We start from the raw sequence: 15,378 nt of genomic DNA on the forward strand, positions 1-15,378 counted from the left end.
TGTTCCACTGTTGTACCGAAAGGAATGAATGACGCCAGCTTATCAGCATCCGGCGGTTCCAACTTGTCAACATTCTCCAGATGACACTGTAGCAGTTGCTCCGGACGACCATACAGCTGCCTCAGCTTGGTAATCACCTTCGGAACCGTTTTCGGGAACAATAGTTGTCCTCGGACACTTTCCAGTGCTGACCCTTTCAGACACTCTTGCAGACGCACCAGATTCTCAACGTCGGTGAATCCACAAGCTTCGTTGGATGCCTCGTAGCAGCCGATAAACAGTGGCCACTCCTCTGGTTTGCCGGTGAACACGGGTAGCTTTTTTGTTATCCCGTTCCTCGCTGCCATTTGTGCCTTCGTCGGAGCACTCCGCTGCTGCCCCAGCCCGTTTGCGACTACTTTCTTCACGTTCGGCTTCAAATTCTTCTTCTTCTTCTTCACTTGCTCTTCTTCTTCTTCGGCTTCCGTTTCCTCTTCTTCGGTGTCTTCTGATTCTTCTCCGCTTTGTTCTTCCGAGTCGGATTCTTCTTCTTCTTCATCGGAGTCTTCTTCACTGTCTTCATCCTCTTCGCGACGCCGATCCATCTTCTCCTTAACCATCTTCGATTTCTCCAACTGCGTGGGTAACGTGACTTCCGGGTTTCTGAGAGGCGTTCCCAAAACTGTCTCCTTCTTCTGACTACCTTCCCCTTTCATCTGCAGCTGCTTCACTTCTTTCTGAACACTACACATCTTCACTTCAAACGTTTCCCGCATCTTTCTCAACTTCTTCAGGTGATCCTTTTCGTCCGCTAATGCTTTGTCCATGAGCACCTGCTCCTCCTCACGCTGCTTCGCCCTAATCGCGTTCTCTAGCTTCATCTTCTTCTCCTTCAAAGCCATCTCCATTTCCATACGCTTCTCCATAATTATCATTTCGATTTCCATTTCCCTCTCTTTCCCCTGCTGTTCCTCCTCTAACTCCTTCAGTCGTTTTTCCAACTCGGAACCGGCATTATTTTCCGACCTGGCTGACTTAATGCTAGACCTATCTGACTCATCGCCTAACGCTTTATTTTTCTTACTACTCTTCTTCTTCTTCTCCTTCTCAACCTTCCTCAGGTACTCACTGTACTGCTGCTGGCACTCGGTGGCCGGACAGAACCACTTTACTTCCTTCGTCGCTTCCTCCGTAGCACCTACACACCGCGTATGGAACCAGCGGTCACAGTTGTCGCACCCAATCATCTGCTCGTCCACTTCGGAAGTCGTTCCGCAGGCACCGCAGGCGGTCATCGTCAGCTCTCCAACACCCGGCATCGCTTTTGAGGTTATATCCGCTATTTCTTTTTGAGTTTGTTCGGAATCGGAAATAACTATTTTTTTGTAGCAGACATTTACGCGCAGCTCAAACTAGAAATATAATTTGAAATTCAGTATACAGTAGGATTTTAAATTATCAATAATTCACTTACAAGAAATAGTTTTTTTCCAACCTCGCGCAACGATTACAATATTCGGTCAATTTGTTTTGATTCTGATATAGAAAACGTATTAAGATTTCGAAATTATTTTCAATTATTTCTACTACTTTCTACTCACAGTTTGGTAAAACTAGTCCACCCTATGGCGATTTGCCAAGCCTTACTTCCCGATCATCGTTTACGTCGACCTATATTGAATGATTCCGATGACTATTTCACCATAAAACATGTTGCTATTACGATAACTTACGGTTCTCACAAAATAGCACCACTCTCTAAGTATAACGCATTTAAAATCTAACAAATTTCCTGCAATTAGGGTAGCGCACCCAGAAATCGCCCAGTTTATGCGTGAATTTGTCTTTCACAGCATAAAAATCATACTTCTAGGGCAAGTCAATCTCATATTTTTCCGATAATATGTAAAAACGCATGTATTCTTTATATTACGGAACAAAAAATACAAGCAATGTCGTGTAATCCTTATTAAATGGTTTAATTAAAACGATCTCAAGGTCCCTGATTTCGACCCCCTTGATCCTATTTTCGCCCACCATTGGAACCAGTTTTCGCCCACTTTGATTTTTTTTGTTTTAACATACATTATATGTTTTGTTGCGTAAGATAATGGCATTTCTATGCAGGAAAACCAAAATATGAATGTATGCCGTCAAAATTATTTACCTATTATGTTGCCTGATGAAAAATGCACCATAAATAGTCGGCAAGGTACCCACATGACAAAAATGCTCATATTTTCGTCAATTTCCCATTTTTTAAATCAAATTTCACCTTATTCGCTTCAGACATTTTTCTTCCATTGAACAGTTACCAAAATGAACCGGTGAAGAAATCTTTTTTTAAATAGAGCACAATCGATGGTTTACTAGATCAGAAGTAGTGAGCTGAATTTTGTTTTATTGTATTCTCCATGTCTTGCCTCTTACACCACACAGTGACCTGGTTTCATTTTAATTTGGCCGAATGCTATTTAGCCGAACGGGTAATTTGGCCGAATGCCGTTTGGCCGAAAAAGAAACTACGACCTTGAGTGATAATGTCACTGTTTTCACTTTCAGTAAAATTCGAAAGAACAGAAAAGACGGAAAAAACTCTGTCGAAATTATTTACGATTTCAACGCCTACTAATCCCTTAAACGGTAAAACTAAAAAGAATAGCGAATGATTCGAAGAAGGAAATATTTCTGATTATCATATTGGACACCTCCCACGCGTTACATTTTGCGCGAGAATAAAACTTTTGCTTAAAAAGTTGTTATGATATTAACAACATGCTAACCAGCACATTAATGCGATCAGATTTGACTAGAAGATTTAATTTATGCTTTGGGAATTGTATCTTTTAACTTCGGAAGAAAATAAGAAATACGGCGTAGCGGAATACCAACGCACAAAAAAAATACAAATTTTGACTGAACGGCAATAAATTTGCTACTTTCTCGAAACAGTTTCTTAAGTTTCGAATACGAGAAGAATAGAAGTAATTGTGTTCATTTTGATGCAAAAAGACACAAAATCGACAGCAGGAGCCCGGAAATATCGTTTAATGAAGTTGAAAAACCGCGGTGTTTAAGTACGTGGGATGTGTCATTATTGCTAACTAGATCTAGAATGTTATCCAAAGTTTTTCTGCGTCTCTAAAATCTGTTGATCATAACTCGTTCAAACGGCATTTGGCTAAACGACCCTTTTGGCCAGATGACTTTCCGCAAAATGGCATTCGGTCAAACTCCTTGTCCTGTGTCGAGAAGCATTGTTATACGTATGCAACACCGACATAGGTATTAAACTTCAGAATAACAAACTATTGTGACTCGTAACCATCACAAATAATCTATACGGACGTTTTCTACCTACAGATGTTGCTTAGGATGCATTAAAAAAAGCTGGAGAACTTAATTCTTCATTGCATTAATTTAATAACACAATGAATCTCCAGAATAAACTTCAAGATGTTTGATATCAATATTTCTGATGATTTACAAAGCCTGTTTCTTAGCTTGTATAATGCTCTTCCACATTTATCAACTAAAAGCTTTTCTCTGAAAATAATTATTTTGCATTTTTGAATTTAGTGGCAGATACAAAGATATTCTTTGCTAAAGGATGTCGAGGAATTTCCGAAAAGTTCTTGTACCGACCAGGAATCGAACCTGTCACCCTCATTATGATCTTGTTGAATACCAATGCTTTTATTTAACGCTTTGACTAGACTCTGTCTGCCTTTTACGGCGGAGTGTATAATGAGGAACCCGGAGGAATTTTGTAAATCAATCCAAAAGATTTGATTACACGTTTTCTTGAATCTGACAGAATTTTAACTTCCTTCAATTTCATTATTCTTAATATAAAAACATCGTGGCTTTATTATTAAGAAGGTAAAAATCACATGCGCCTTTGCCTAAGTTGCTATATCTACGAGATATATAAACGATTTTGAACTAGAAATAAAGCTATTTTAGGCATTCTCACTGCTTTCATAAAAAATAACAGCTTTTCGGTAATGTTCGCCCAAGTGGGTCGAAAACTGGCTCAGCAGGTATGAGAAGTACAGTATATAAAGATTCGCCCAGGGCGAATTATGGATCAGCAACTTAATTCGAGTACCAGTTTTCGCCTTCTGATTTAAATGGAATTTCGCGAAGTAAATCACAATATTTCCACTTAAAAAAGCTTTTAAATCATAATTTAATTGATATTCAACGTTATAAGCGAAAATATATCAAGAAACACTTTTAATACATACATTTATGCCTATTTTCATTTATGGAATTTCTAGTGATTCAACATATGCTAAGGGCTTGGTTATGCATGGTTTGTTTAAACATACGATTTACAAACCAATTTAAGAATATAATGCTACAATTATAGATTTTTGATGAGTAATAATGTAAAACTATTGATTGTCATAAAAATTGATCTTTTAAAAACAGATTTAATGTGTTTAAAATAAAAAAGATCCAGTGGGTGGGCGAAAACTGGGGTGTGGGCGATTTCTGGGTGCGCTACCCTACCAACTTCTTCACTTTCTCTATTTTTAATTGCATTGAGACGTATCTATTGTATTCATTACTCCCATGTAAACATCAACAACATATACCACTGCTATTGACTGGTCACACGTAAGTTGCGGAACGGTAAGAAAATCTCTTCTCACTCGTGAGCGCAAATGGGATAGAGTTCTACGCCGTCAACACTAACATTATGTTGGAATCGAGGGGCGATTCACTGTACTGCGTTACTGCAGTGAAAATACACGAATGATAAAAATACACAAAAATACATCAATACACAACAAATGCAAAACTGCATCAAAAATACGTCACATTCGAAAAAATACACCAATTCAAAATAAAAGTGCAAAAATTCTCCAATACACGAAAAATGCGAAAAAAAACAACAGTACTAAAAAATACGCCATATTCCAAAAAATACGCCAATTCAAAATAAAAATGCAAATCTTTTCCAGTACACGAAAAATACGGTTTCAGCACGTTTCAGTGCAATTATGGTAATTATGTGCAAATATAATGGATCTTATTGTGCAATAAATACAGGAATTCAGAAAAAATGATATTGTGACAGACACTGAGACTGACAATCTACCTGGAACTGGATAGAATTGAAACTTCCGTCCGGAACATCCCTGAGTACAATCCGTAAGCAGAAAGCATGGGGAGGTTTCGGTTTCGGTCGGAAATGTAATGTACAATGGTTCTAAAGTTTTAAGATAAACTTGTGGTGGATTAAATACAGCATTTAGTGGACCATATGTGAAGAATGCTGACTACGATGCGGGGGGAAGAGTTCCTTATAACCTATAGCTTCCCACATTATATAAAAGAGGAATCACTCCGGAGAATGGTGCAAGCAAGAAGAATGTCTGTGGAGATTCGTCCAAGGAACTTCTTGGGAAATTCCCCCCGAGATTCCCCCTAGTCAATACCAACGAAGATTATTTCTTGTGAATATTCCCAGCGAAATTTCTTCTCAGATTTCTCCAAGAGGAATTCCTTCAGATTCCTTAAAGAGGGTTTCCTTCAAAGATTCCTTTCAGAGAAATTTCTTCGAAGGTTCTTTTTATAAAACTTTTTTCAGAGGTTCCTACAAAGCACTTTTCTACTAAATAAATTTCTTTTGAAGTTCTGTCAGGTTAGCCCACCATGATTTAGTATTTCCCATATACGATTGATGCTCAGGAATGCCTTCCTCAGTTTCTCCATAAATTCCCTCTACGATTCCTCCAGGAACTTCTTCTTGGAGTTTCCTCTAGGAGTTCCATTCGGGAATTTATCCATGAGTTGTTACAAAGATGCCTTGTGGGATTGATACAAAAGTTCCCTCTGATGATCATTGTGGGAAAGTTAGGAGGAATTTGTGGATAAACCCCAGAAGGCATTCCAGGGGATGTCCCAGAAGGATCTCAAGAGTAAAATTCTAGAGGAATCCCAGCAAGAACAGGAGAATAAAGCCTATTTTTGGAAGAATTCCTGGAGACATCAGGAAGAGCTGGGGGAGGAAAGTCAAGAGAAACTCCTGGAGGAATCCCCGCAAAAGTGCGAACTCTGCTTCTTCGGAAATGATCATAAGATGGATGTCCACGTTGCGTTGGCATGAATAAAGTTGCCATCCGTGGAGCGCCGAACTGTCCCCATCAGGCAATGTTGCTTCGTACGTTGGAAAACAGCCTTTGGTTCGAAGATTTTCGAATGCCGCGTGGAATCGATGTTCGTTCGAATCCAGCAGATGTCCTCGCACCGTCGAAAGCCCCATTTACGAGGACAGTTCCGGCCCATGTCCAGACCCTCGGAACTACCGCACCACAGAACTACGATGGGCTGCCACCTCTCTAATTTCCAAGGCAAGAATTTCATCCCAGGACTAGAAATTTTGTGAAGCTCCGGCCGCAACAGCTGCTCCTCCGCGGTCGTACTCCTCCAGCGGGGGCTCAATCAGAATCACGTCAAACTTCGTTCCGAGCGTCTTCAGATCGAAACTCTTAAGAACGGCTCTCAAGTACATTGGAGTTGCCGTTTCCGATATCAGCTATCTTTCAAGCGAATCAGTTCATGCCACTTCGGGTACTCCTCCAACCGGTCGGCCAATCCGACGTCCCGGATAAAATTCTGCGGCCATCCATGAGGAATCCAAGGAAGAACTTCTGTGGGAAGTCCTCGAAAATACCAGAAAAAGTCCGGAAAGAAACATAAAATAAACTTTCCTGCTTTCTCAAAAAAAAAAACAACTTCTCAGTATAATTCCCAGCAGTGACGTAACCCTGGAGGTTTTTACATGCTCTATTCGGGTACAGGATCAGGAACGATTGTCGGTTTTGTTAAAGAAATGACGAAAATATTGTAATAATTCGTCGTTTTGACTTAGAGCAGCAATCGAAATCTTGAAAATCCAATTTATTTTCGGTTTGTTTACAAACTTTCAAGTCCTAAATGCTAAGTGTGAAAAATCGATTAAAATACACGTTTATTCGCAAAATGCACAATAATTGCATAAATACATTTTAATTGTAATTTATTCACAAAAGTGCAAAATAATACACTAATGCAAAAAATACATGTTATTACACCAAAAATACTCCAATTCGATTTTCAATACACAGGGCTGCATCGAAAATACATGAGTGAATCGTCCCTCGGTTGGAATAACGTCAAATACAGTCCCGATTCGTTCGTTGGTGGCTCGATGGATGGGCTGTCTCGATAGTTGAATGTTCACTGGTTGGGGCAAAACCCAACTAAAAAGCACTGTCAATGTCGAAATAAACGTCAAATCGAGTTTGACGTCTGACCGCCGTTGCATCGGAGCTCCTGTATACAGAACGTTTGTGAAAGTGTGCGAGTGTTTCGTGACGTATTTCTCGTCACTCGCGTGTGTCTAGAGCATTTTGATCAGATGTCAGATTGATTGATTGATTTGTCTTTATTAGAGAGACTTTCAGCCCTTGGCTGGTTCGTCTCTATCAGATGTCAGACGCCCCAACGAACGAACACGATTCGCTAATCGGGGCGCAATCGTGACCCAACCAGCGAATCCAGGCTGTAAACTTCTATACAACCAAAACTTGCGCTGTCGTACCTAATATATAACATGTGTGTTGCTTGGGACCTCTCAAACGTCAAATTTCGTGTGAGAATAAGCAGGCCAGTATAAATTCGTGCAGTAAACCATACACTCTTGCGCTAGGGGCAAATCACTGTGCAAACGAGAGCAACTCTTAGAGATTCTGAGTTATCTTTTTATCGATGATCAACGAAATTTGTTGAAAATCATCCCTAAAACCAATCCTAAAACTGAAATTTTCATTCAGCATACGCAACACTTTGCAGTTTTACATTGGTGTCAGATCACACTTTGGCATAAATGGGAGAAATTCTGTGGAACTGTGAGGAATTCTGAACAACACTTCGAACACAGATTTGCTCTCGTTAGATCTGTCTTGCCCCTAGCTCTTTGTGCTGATCTCACGTGGCTACCACAGCGCTAATATTTGCTTTGATTTACGAATAGTCCATTTTACGAGCAGTTTTTATGAATGAAATTTTGACAGGAGGTCCCGCATAGAAAAATACTATTCTAGGCAAGATTCTAGGTATCGTGCATATCATACGATGTTTATTGGTTGAATGATAACTATATAACTAATCATCGTGCTATGATAAAATTATTAGGGTTGAAAAAAAAAATACAATTATTCACGACTTTTCATGAATCATAAAACATATGATAATGATGCATTGAATAATACATGAATAATTTTGAAAAATAATATTCCGAATAAAATTAAGAACAAAACTATGTTTTCGGCTGTTTTGTTTCCAACTTGGTTTTCACTGTATTCAGGAATTAGTAGTAGAAATAGAACGTCATCACCTTGGCTCGCTTTGCTACCTTATTTAAACGCCGTAATCCAGCACTTTTTCAAAAAAAAACACGCATACTAAATGCTAGAACGCGTTTGATACTAGGTACCTCACGCTGCCGTTACCATCGGAAAGCACATGCAAACTTACCTTCTTTAACCCATAGGAGCCGGATTGTTTTGCTACTGCTGTCGCAACATCGCTGGCTGAATTTACCATGCATCCATGGAAATTGTATATCCGGATTTCTCCTTTTAGTTAAAATATCCGTCTGATCAGTCACTTCGCACATCACTGGGTTCGAGACAATCGCGAGCACTTGGCTTTGGCCTAGTACACAGCACACCCGCGGAACCACGTAGGAACATCGACAACCACCGTTCAAATCCCAAACACACAAAAAACAAGCTGTGAAAGTAAACAATTACTCACTGAATGGTAGACAAATTTGACAGAATCCCGCCGAGAGACCGCAGGGGTGTACACATTTTTTGAGGTCGATAAAGCAGATTTCATGAAATATTTCTAGAGCTCGATTTGAATAGGTCGTATGTGCTTTCGTCGATATAAAAATCGATCAGTTTATTTTAGTTACTGTAGCAATATCAATTATTTTTCGAGGACTTTTAGTGATTGAATGGAAAGCCTGTTTTGTAAGGAATCGGCTGTATGTATAAGTTTTGTTTAATTTCAACAGCTTTCACTTCAATAAGCGAATCCAACTGATCGAATTTTATATCGACAAAAGCACATACGACCTATTCTAATCGAGCTCCAGATTTCCTCTTTATGTTTATGATTCACTGTATCGTCAATTTTATCATAAACTGATTATTTCATGTATGATTCACAGACAAACAGACGTAACACCTTGGACGATTTTCATGGAAATCCATCGCCCAGTTCACACTACCATCACCTGGTGGGAAAGTTGCACGAATCACTGTTGTGCAATATCGTGAACAGAAGGCGCTAGTGTGAAACGTCAAACGCATAGAAAAACGATGCGCGCGCCTCTGGTTGTGAAAGCCACAACTATGAAAATTTTAAATGATCGTTGAAAGCGTGGTCGATGGAAATTTTGCAAGTGTTACGTCTGTTTGTCTGTGTATGATTTATCGAAATTTTTGTTCGAGAAAAAGAGCATTTTTGAATGGTAACGATACTTAACAACTCATTCGGTCTATCATTGAAACTTCGAATATGATTACTGCAATCATTGATATGACTCTTGGTATCATCGATTTATAATCCAGTTTATGATAGCATGAATTGTTTGAAAATGATATCCTGTATAATAGTCATATAATACTATTCTTTTTCGGGGTAGCGTTTAAACCCGTGAAAATCAATATCATCATCAACAGACCCCGAGCCAGATGACATCGAAGGATGAATTGTGAAATTTAGGAAACGCACAAAACGAGCAGACAAATTTATAGAAAAAATATTGTAAATGAACTGTTGAGTTGTAACTGTTACCGCAGAGAGACGTTCAAGTTTGACTCAGCAGCTTGTGTAAAAACATGGCCGCTACAAATTGCCAAGTGGCAATCAGCGAACAGATGGCGTTAGCGACGTTCATATGCAATCGCTGCCTCACATGTGCGTTGCGAGCAACAACTGTCACCACGTTTGTCTTCCAACCGGATGGCGGGAAAAGACCGCACGTGTTGCACGCTAATAATGTTTCCACATAATTTGTACAGAGTAAATGACTTTTATTTAATGTCTAAAATCTTTTGCACAAATTAGCGCAGGACTCTTGTAAACTATTTTACACATTATGACTTTTATTTTACATAGATTTTCTTGAATAAAACTGCATTTGGATGAACTTCACTCGCATTGGAAAATCTTTGTGAATGTGACGCAAATGTCAGAATGATTTTGACAGTGTTTGTTTTGATTTTATTTCTCGGTGGGTGGTGAATTGGGTGGTAAGTAAGCGGCTGGAAGCACGTGGTTTCTCAAACTGTCAACTGCACTGTGGCAATCGGTTGTCTAGGTGTCGCTAGTGAAATTGTACATAGAAAATTTGAATAAATTTGTTCGAGCTAGAACGTCTCCCTGATAAAAATATACAATAAAATCGCCATAAACTTTCATTGAATAATAATAAAGTTGATTGTTCAACAACAAATCATATTGTGTACTTATTTTCCTGCAGAAAATTATGTATTGGAACTACAATATGTGCACAATAAAATGAATGGCACTAGATATTTCAATAATAAAAACACCATAAATTGAATGGTAGTTGACTTGAATTTGCTCCAGAAAATTTGGATTTTTTTATGGTAAAGATACATAACAACCCCCATTTTCTATTGTAAAAGTGACATTTACAATACATGCTATGGTGGAAAACCATAGGGTCTGTTGTTACTCTATCGTTTTAAACAATTGAAATCATGGTAACTACCATTTATTTCAGCGTGTTGTAACACTACATTCTGTTGTATCTCTATGATCGTTTTTATCAGGGCTGTCTGCGCTGTTACTATATATTTGAAATACAATTGACACGAAGCACCATTGAGGTGTAAAGTGTCGTAAATAAACCAAAAAAAAACAACATTGTTGTCACTTCGTAAAATGGCTCATTATGAAACTACCACTCCAGTGACAGACACTTATACTTATGACACACATGTGATACAAGAATCACTGTACAATTGCGCTTGAAATGAGTGCCATACTGAAAATTCTCTCAGTTCAAGCCAGTCTTGTTGAAATTTTCTTGACACTGCGTACCGTTGTACAGGAATCACACTCGTATCACATGTCTGTCCGGGGTATTAGGGTCTGTTCCAATTGGAAAATTAAAATTTATTTTTAGCTAAACTTGAAAGTTCAATTGACCAATCCAAATTCCTGTGTGGTAGTGGCTTGTGTTCAGATTTCCCGTGTTAAACTATCTGTAAGAACTTTGTAAACATCTTTTGTTCTCACGTATATGAATAGGCTTGCATTAGGTTTCGTGAGACATTTTTTGGACAACTCAATAATTATTGACGATCTTGCGCCATATACGACAATAGAGTTAATAAACTATAGAGGACGAATGTCGCTACTGTTTCCTTTGTTCTCGTTCGGAAACATGTCGGGAATCTATCTGTCAAACTGCATACTTTTTCGCTTTGACACTTAGCTCGCACTTAGCCCGGCCTATCTCCGCCAGCAAGAGATGTTTCGACAGCGACGCCAGCGACATTCGTCCTCTATAGTTTATTACCTCTATTAATACGACGCACAGGCAAACAAAATTGTCCCACCACAAAATATGCACACCGGTTTCAGCATACATTGGTTGATGTCGCCGCTACAGTTTTCCAGTAACAGAGCGTTATTTTGGGGTGGTGTTTCGACTAATCGGTTTGTTTATGCACTGTTTTCTTTGTTGTTGGATGTGTGAACATTGTACTGTCAAAGATTGAACATTAGCACGATCGTCGCGAAATCCTTGCAAAGCTCAATATATCCTTAGTTTGTGGCGAACTGTTAAATTCACCAGGGTGCGATGACGTCACGTTTTCAATTCCCGCATCTTGTACCAATGTTTAGGGAACTCGAATGCATTGTCAATGGGGGAACCCAATTAATGTTGGCTGCAACCAATCCTATTGAGTGGGAATACGGATGTCATATACGTGGTTAAATTTGAGTAAAAATTAATATTAATTCGCCACATGGAACATACCCTTAAAACATCGTCATCGTTCATCACCGCGGTGTAATATCATTTCGACCAGTGCTACATCACCTCCTCACTGACGCACACTAACGCGTGTGTTCTCCTTGCACGCACACCATTTAAAGATTAAACGTCAAAACATGTTATCTGTCAGGTCACTCTTGCTCGGCACTGCATGTGTTTCTCGTGTTTTTGCACCACTCGTTTGTTTCACGACTTCTTCGCGAACGGTTTTGTCGGGAGTTTTCGCTAATTTGGAACCGCATTCCTCGGGGAACACCTCGGGAAAATGGTTCGCCACAACAACCAGCTGCCGGACAACCTCCCGCAGCTGCAGAATCTGATCAAACGGGATGCGGAATCGTACCGGGAGGAATTCCTGCAGCAGTACCAGCACTTCCTGAGCGTGCTGGAAATCTTCAGGTTAGAACCGGACAAGGAGAATAAGAGCTTGTGCGAGTCGATTATGTTCTTGGCCCAGGTGAGAATGTGTTATTATAGTGATTTAAAACTGATTTTGACCGTATCTGTTACAATTCTAGGTGGCACAATGTTACGTAGAAGACTTAAAGACGTTCCCTCAAACGATCGTGGATCTACTGAAGACTCATTCGACTACGTTGGATCCGGAAATGCGGAACACATTCTGCCGGGCGCTTATTTTGCTTCGCAATAAGAATCTGATATCACCTTTGGACTTGCTGGAGCTATTTTTCCAATTGCTACGCTGCCCGGACAAAGCTCTCCGGAAGTTCCTGGAAAATCACATTATTACCGACATCAAGAACATGAACGCCAAGCAGAAGGATATGAAGCTGAATTCTACTTTGCAAAACTTCATGTACACAATGCTGAAGGATGCCAACCCGAAGGCGGCCAAAATGTCCATCGATATCATGATCGAGCTGTACAAGAAGCGTATCTGGAATGATGCTAAAACCGTAAATGTCATTGCGACGGTCGGATGCTTCTCAAAGGTCACCAAAGTGATGGTGGCCTCGCTCAAGTTCTTCCTGGGAACCGATGAAGAGGAGGAAAAATCCGACGACGACAGCGACAAAGAGGTGGACCTGAAAGGAGTCATGATGGCCACCCGGGTCAACAAGAAGACCAAGAAACGCAAGAAGCAACTGGAAGCGGCGAAGAAGCTGTACAATCAGGCCCAAAAGAAGAAAACCAAGGCGGTGTCGTTTAACTTTTCCGCCGTGCACTTGATTCACAATCCGCAGGGAATGGCCGAGAGCCTGTTCAAGCAGTTGCAGGATGGAAACGAGCGGTTCGAGGTGAAGCTGATGCATCTGGATGTGATTTCGAGGCTTATTGGCATCCACGAGCTGTTCCTGTTCAGTTTTTATCCGTATATTACGAGGTGAGTTGGCTGGCTCGCAGGGGCGGACACCATTATCCATCCTGTCCAGTATCGAGTACTAGACAAAATTTAAAATTTCAATCCTTACCCCTCAAATGAAAATTCGATATCTCACAACCTGTACCTGTTTTATTGATTATTCATCCTATTTTCATCTCACAGGTTCGTCCAGCCTCACCAGCGGCAAGTCACGCGTATCCTCCAGTTTGCAGCCCAGGCTTCGCACGAGCTGGTACCACCGGAGTTGATCGAACCCGTGATCAAGACCTTGGTGAACAATTTCGTCACCGAGCGTAACTCTAGTGACGTGATGGCCATCGGCTTGAATGCCTGCCGTGAGATCTGCGTTCGGTGCCCTCTGGCGATGAACGAAGACCTGCTGAGGGATTTGACCATGTACAAAAATTACAAGGAAAAATCCGTCATGATGGCGGCCAAATCTCTGATATTGCTGTATCGCGAACAGATGCCGACGCTGCTGGCCAAAAAGGATCGCGGTCGTCCGACTGAGGCGAGCGTTGAGATAAAGCCCAAGAAATACGGCGAAGTGCAAGCCGTGGATCACATTCCGGGTACGGAGGCCTTGCTGAATGCTGCACCGGCGCTTGATGTGGACGGGGAAGAGGATGACGACGCTTCTGATTCGGATGGAAACTGGGTGGACGTTGATAGCGACGATGAAGTTATTGAGGAGAAGAAGAAGGGCATCACGATGATTAAGAAATCAAAGCCTGAGGAAGAAGACGAAGAAGCAGAAGAAGCATCCGACGAAGAGGATGAAGACGATGATGGTGAATGGGAAACAGATTCCGAAGCCTGCAGTGAAGACATCGAAGAAGAGGCAGAACCAGAGGAAGAACAACAGAAAGAAAAGCCGAAATCGTCACTCAAACAAGAAGCTAACGCTAACAAGAAGCAACCTAAAAATCGAAGTAAATCAACATCGAACTCTGCAGAACAGGAAGCTTCGGTTGGAACGACCTTATCCTCCAAGGAAGCCATTCAGGAGCTGGCTCTGACCAAAATCTTCACCGATGCGGACTTCCAGCGGATCGAGCAGGAGCAGATCAAGAAGAAGATGACCCACAACACGCGAAAACGACAGCTGGAAAAGGAGAAGAGCGAATTCGTCAAACTGGACGATATCGAGCTGATTTACAAGAAGCGCAAAACGGACCGGGAAGCGCGTATCGAGAGCATGAAGAAGGGCCGCGAAGGGCGAGAGAAGTTCGGTTACAAGGACAACCGACACGATCCGTTCTGCTCGAAGACGAACACCGAGAAGCGGAAGAACAAGAACTTCAACATGATCCGGCACAAGGCGCGCGGCAAGGTGAAGAAATCGTTCCGCGAGAAACAGCTCGCGTTGAGGAAGCATCTGACTCACATGAAGAAAATGAAGTAAATCGGTACATCTATAAATGTGTATAATGAACAATACAAAATGTAATAAATGCCTTACTTGTTATTTTTCGTCCGAAAATTTCTTTTGGTTCAAGCTGTAACAAGTCTGTTTAGGGTCCTATAAACGCATGAAGATGATTATGCATTGATTATACCTAGCCCTTTTCAACGATGTAGGTTGAACTTGCTCGAAATTGGTGCATCCTGCTCTTACCCGGTTGTTGACAAAACCTACGTATGTAGTTTAACGTTAAACAATGGGGCACGTTCGGTGTAGTACTAGATTTGTAGTAATGAGCTGAATTTTAGTATGGTGAGAAGGTCAATTCTCCGTTTCTGCAATAAAATGGTGCAAAATGCGTGGGTATTATAATTCCTTGCCTAATTTGATGCTGTTTGAGCAAAACTTTGGATAACTATGTTGTTTATGTTGCAAGAAATGGAGAAAACAACAACACTGTTGCCCAAAGTTTTGCTCAATCAGCATCAAATTAGGCAAGGAATCATAATACCCTCGCTTTTTGCACCATTTCATTGCAGAAACGGA

General features: G+C 40.7%; 1 protein-coding gene across 1 annotated transcript; it reads left to right on the forward strand.

Moving 5' to 3' along the window:
- Positions 1-12,207: 12,207 nt before the first annotated feature.
- Positions 12,208-14,883, forward strand: LOC109428232 (protein SDA1 homolog). Its single transcript, XM_019703943.3, has 3 exons — positions 12,208-12,539; positions 12,601-13,427; positions 13,590-14,883. The coding sequence occupies exons 1-3, from the start codon at positions 12,348-12,350 to the stop codon at positions 14,830-14,832; spliced, it is 2,262 nt and encodes a 753-aa protein (XP_019559488.3). The 5' UTR covers positions 12,208-12,347; the 3' UTR covers positions 14,833-14,883.
- Positions 14,884-15,378: the final 495 nt, after the last annotated feature.

Source organism: Aedes albopictus, chromosome 2, assembly GCF_035046485.1.
Source record: "Aedes albopictus strain Foshan chromosome 2, AalbF5, whole genome shotgun sequence".
NCBI lineage: Eukaryota > Metazoa > Arthropoda > Insecta > Diptera > Culicidae > Aedes > Aedes albopictus.

Bases quoted from the DNA above. Each gene is read 5' to 3' on its own strand.
- LOC109428232 (XM_019703943.3), top strand. From the start codon at position 12,348: ATGGTTCGCCACAACAACCAGCTGCCGGACAACCTCCCGCAGCTGCAG. The intron at 12,540-12,600 runs GTGAGAATGTGT...TTACAATTCTAG, and splicing joins CGATTATGTTCTTGGCCCAG to GTGGCACAATGTTACGTAGA. The intron at 13,428-13,589 runs GTGAGTTGGCTG...TTCATCTCACAG, and splicing joins TTTTATCCGTATATTACGAG to GTTCGTCCAGCCTCACCAGC.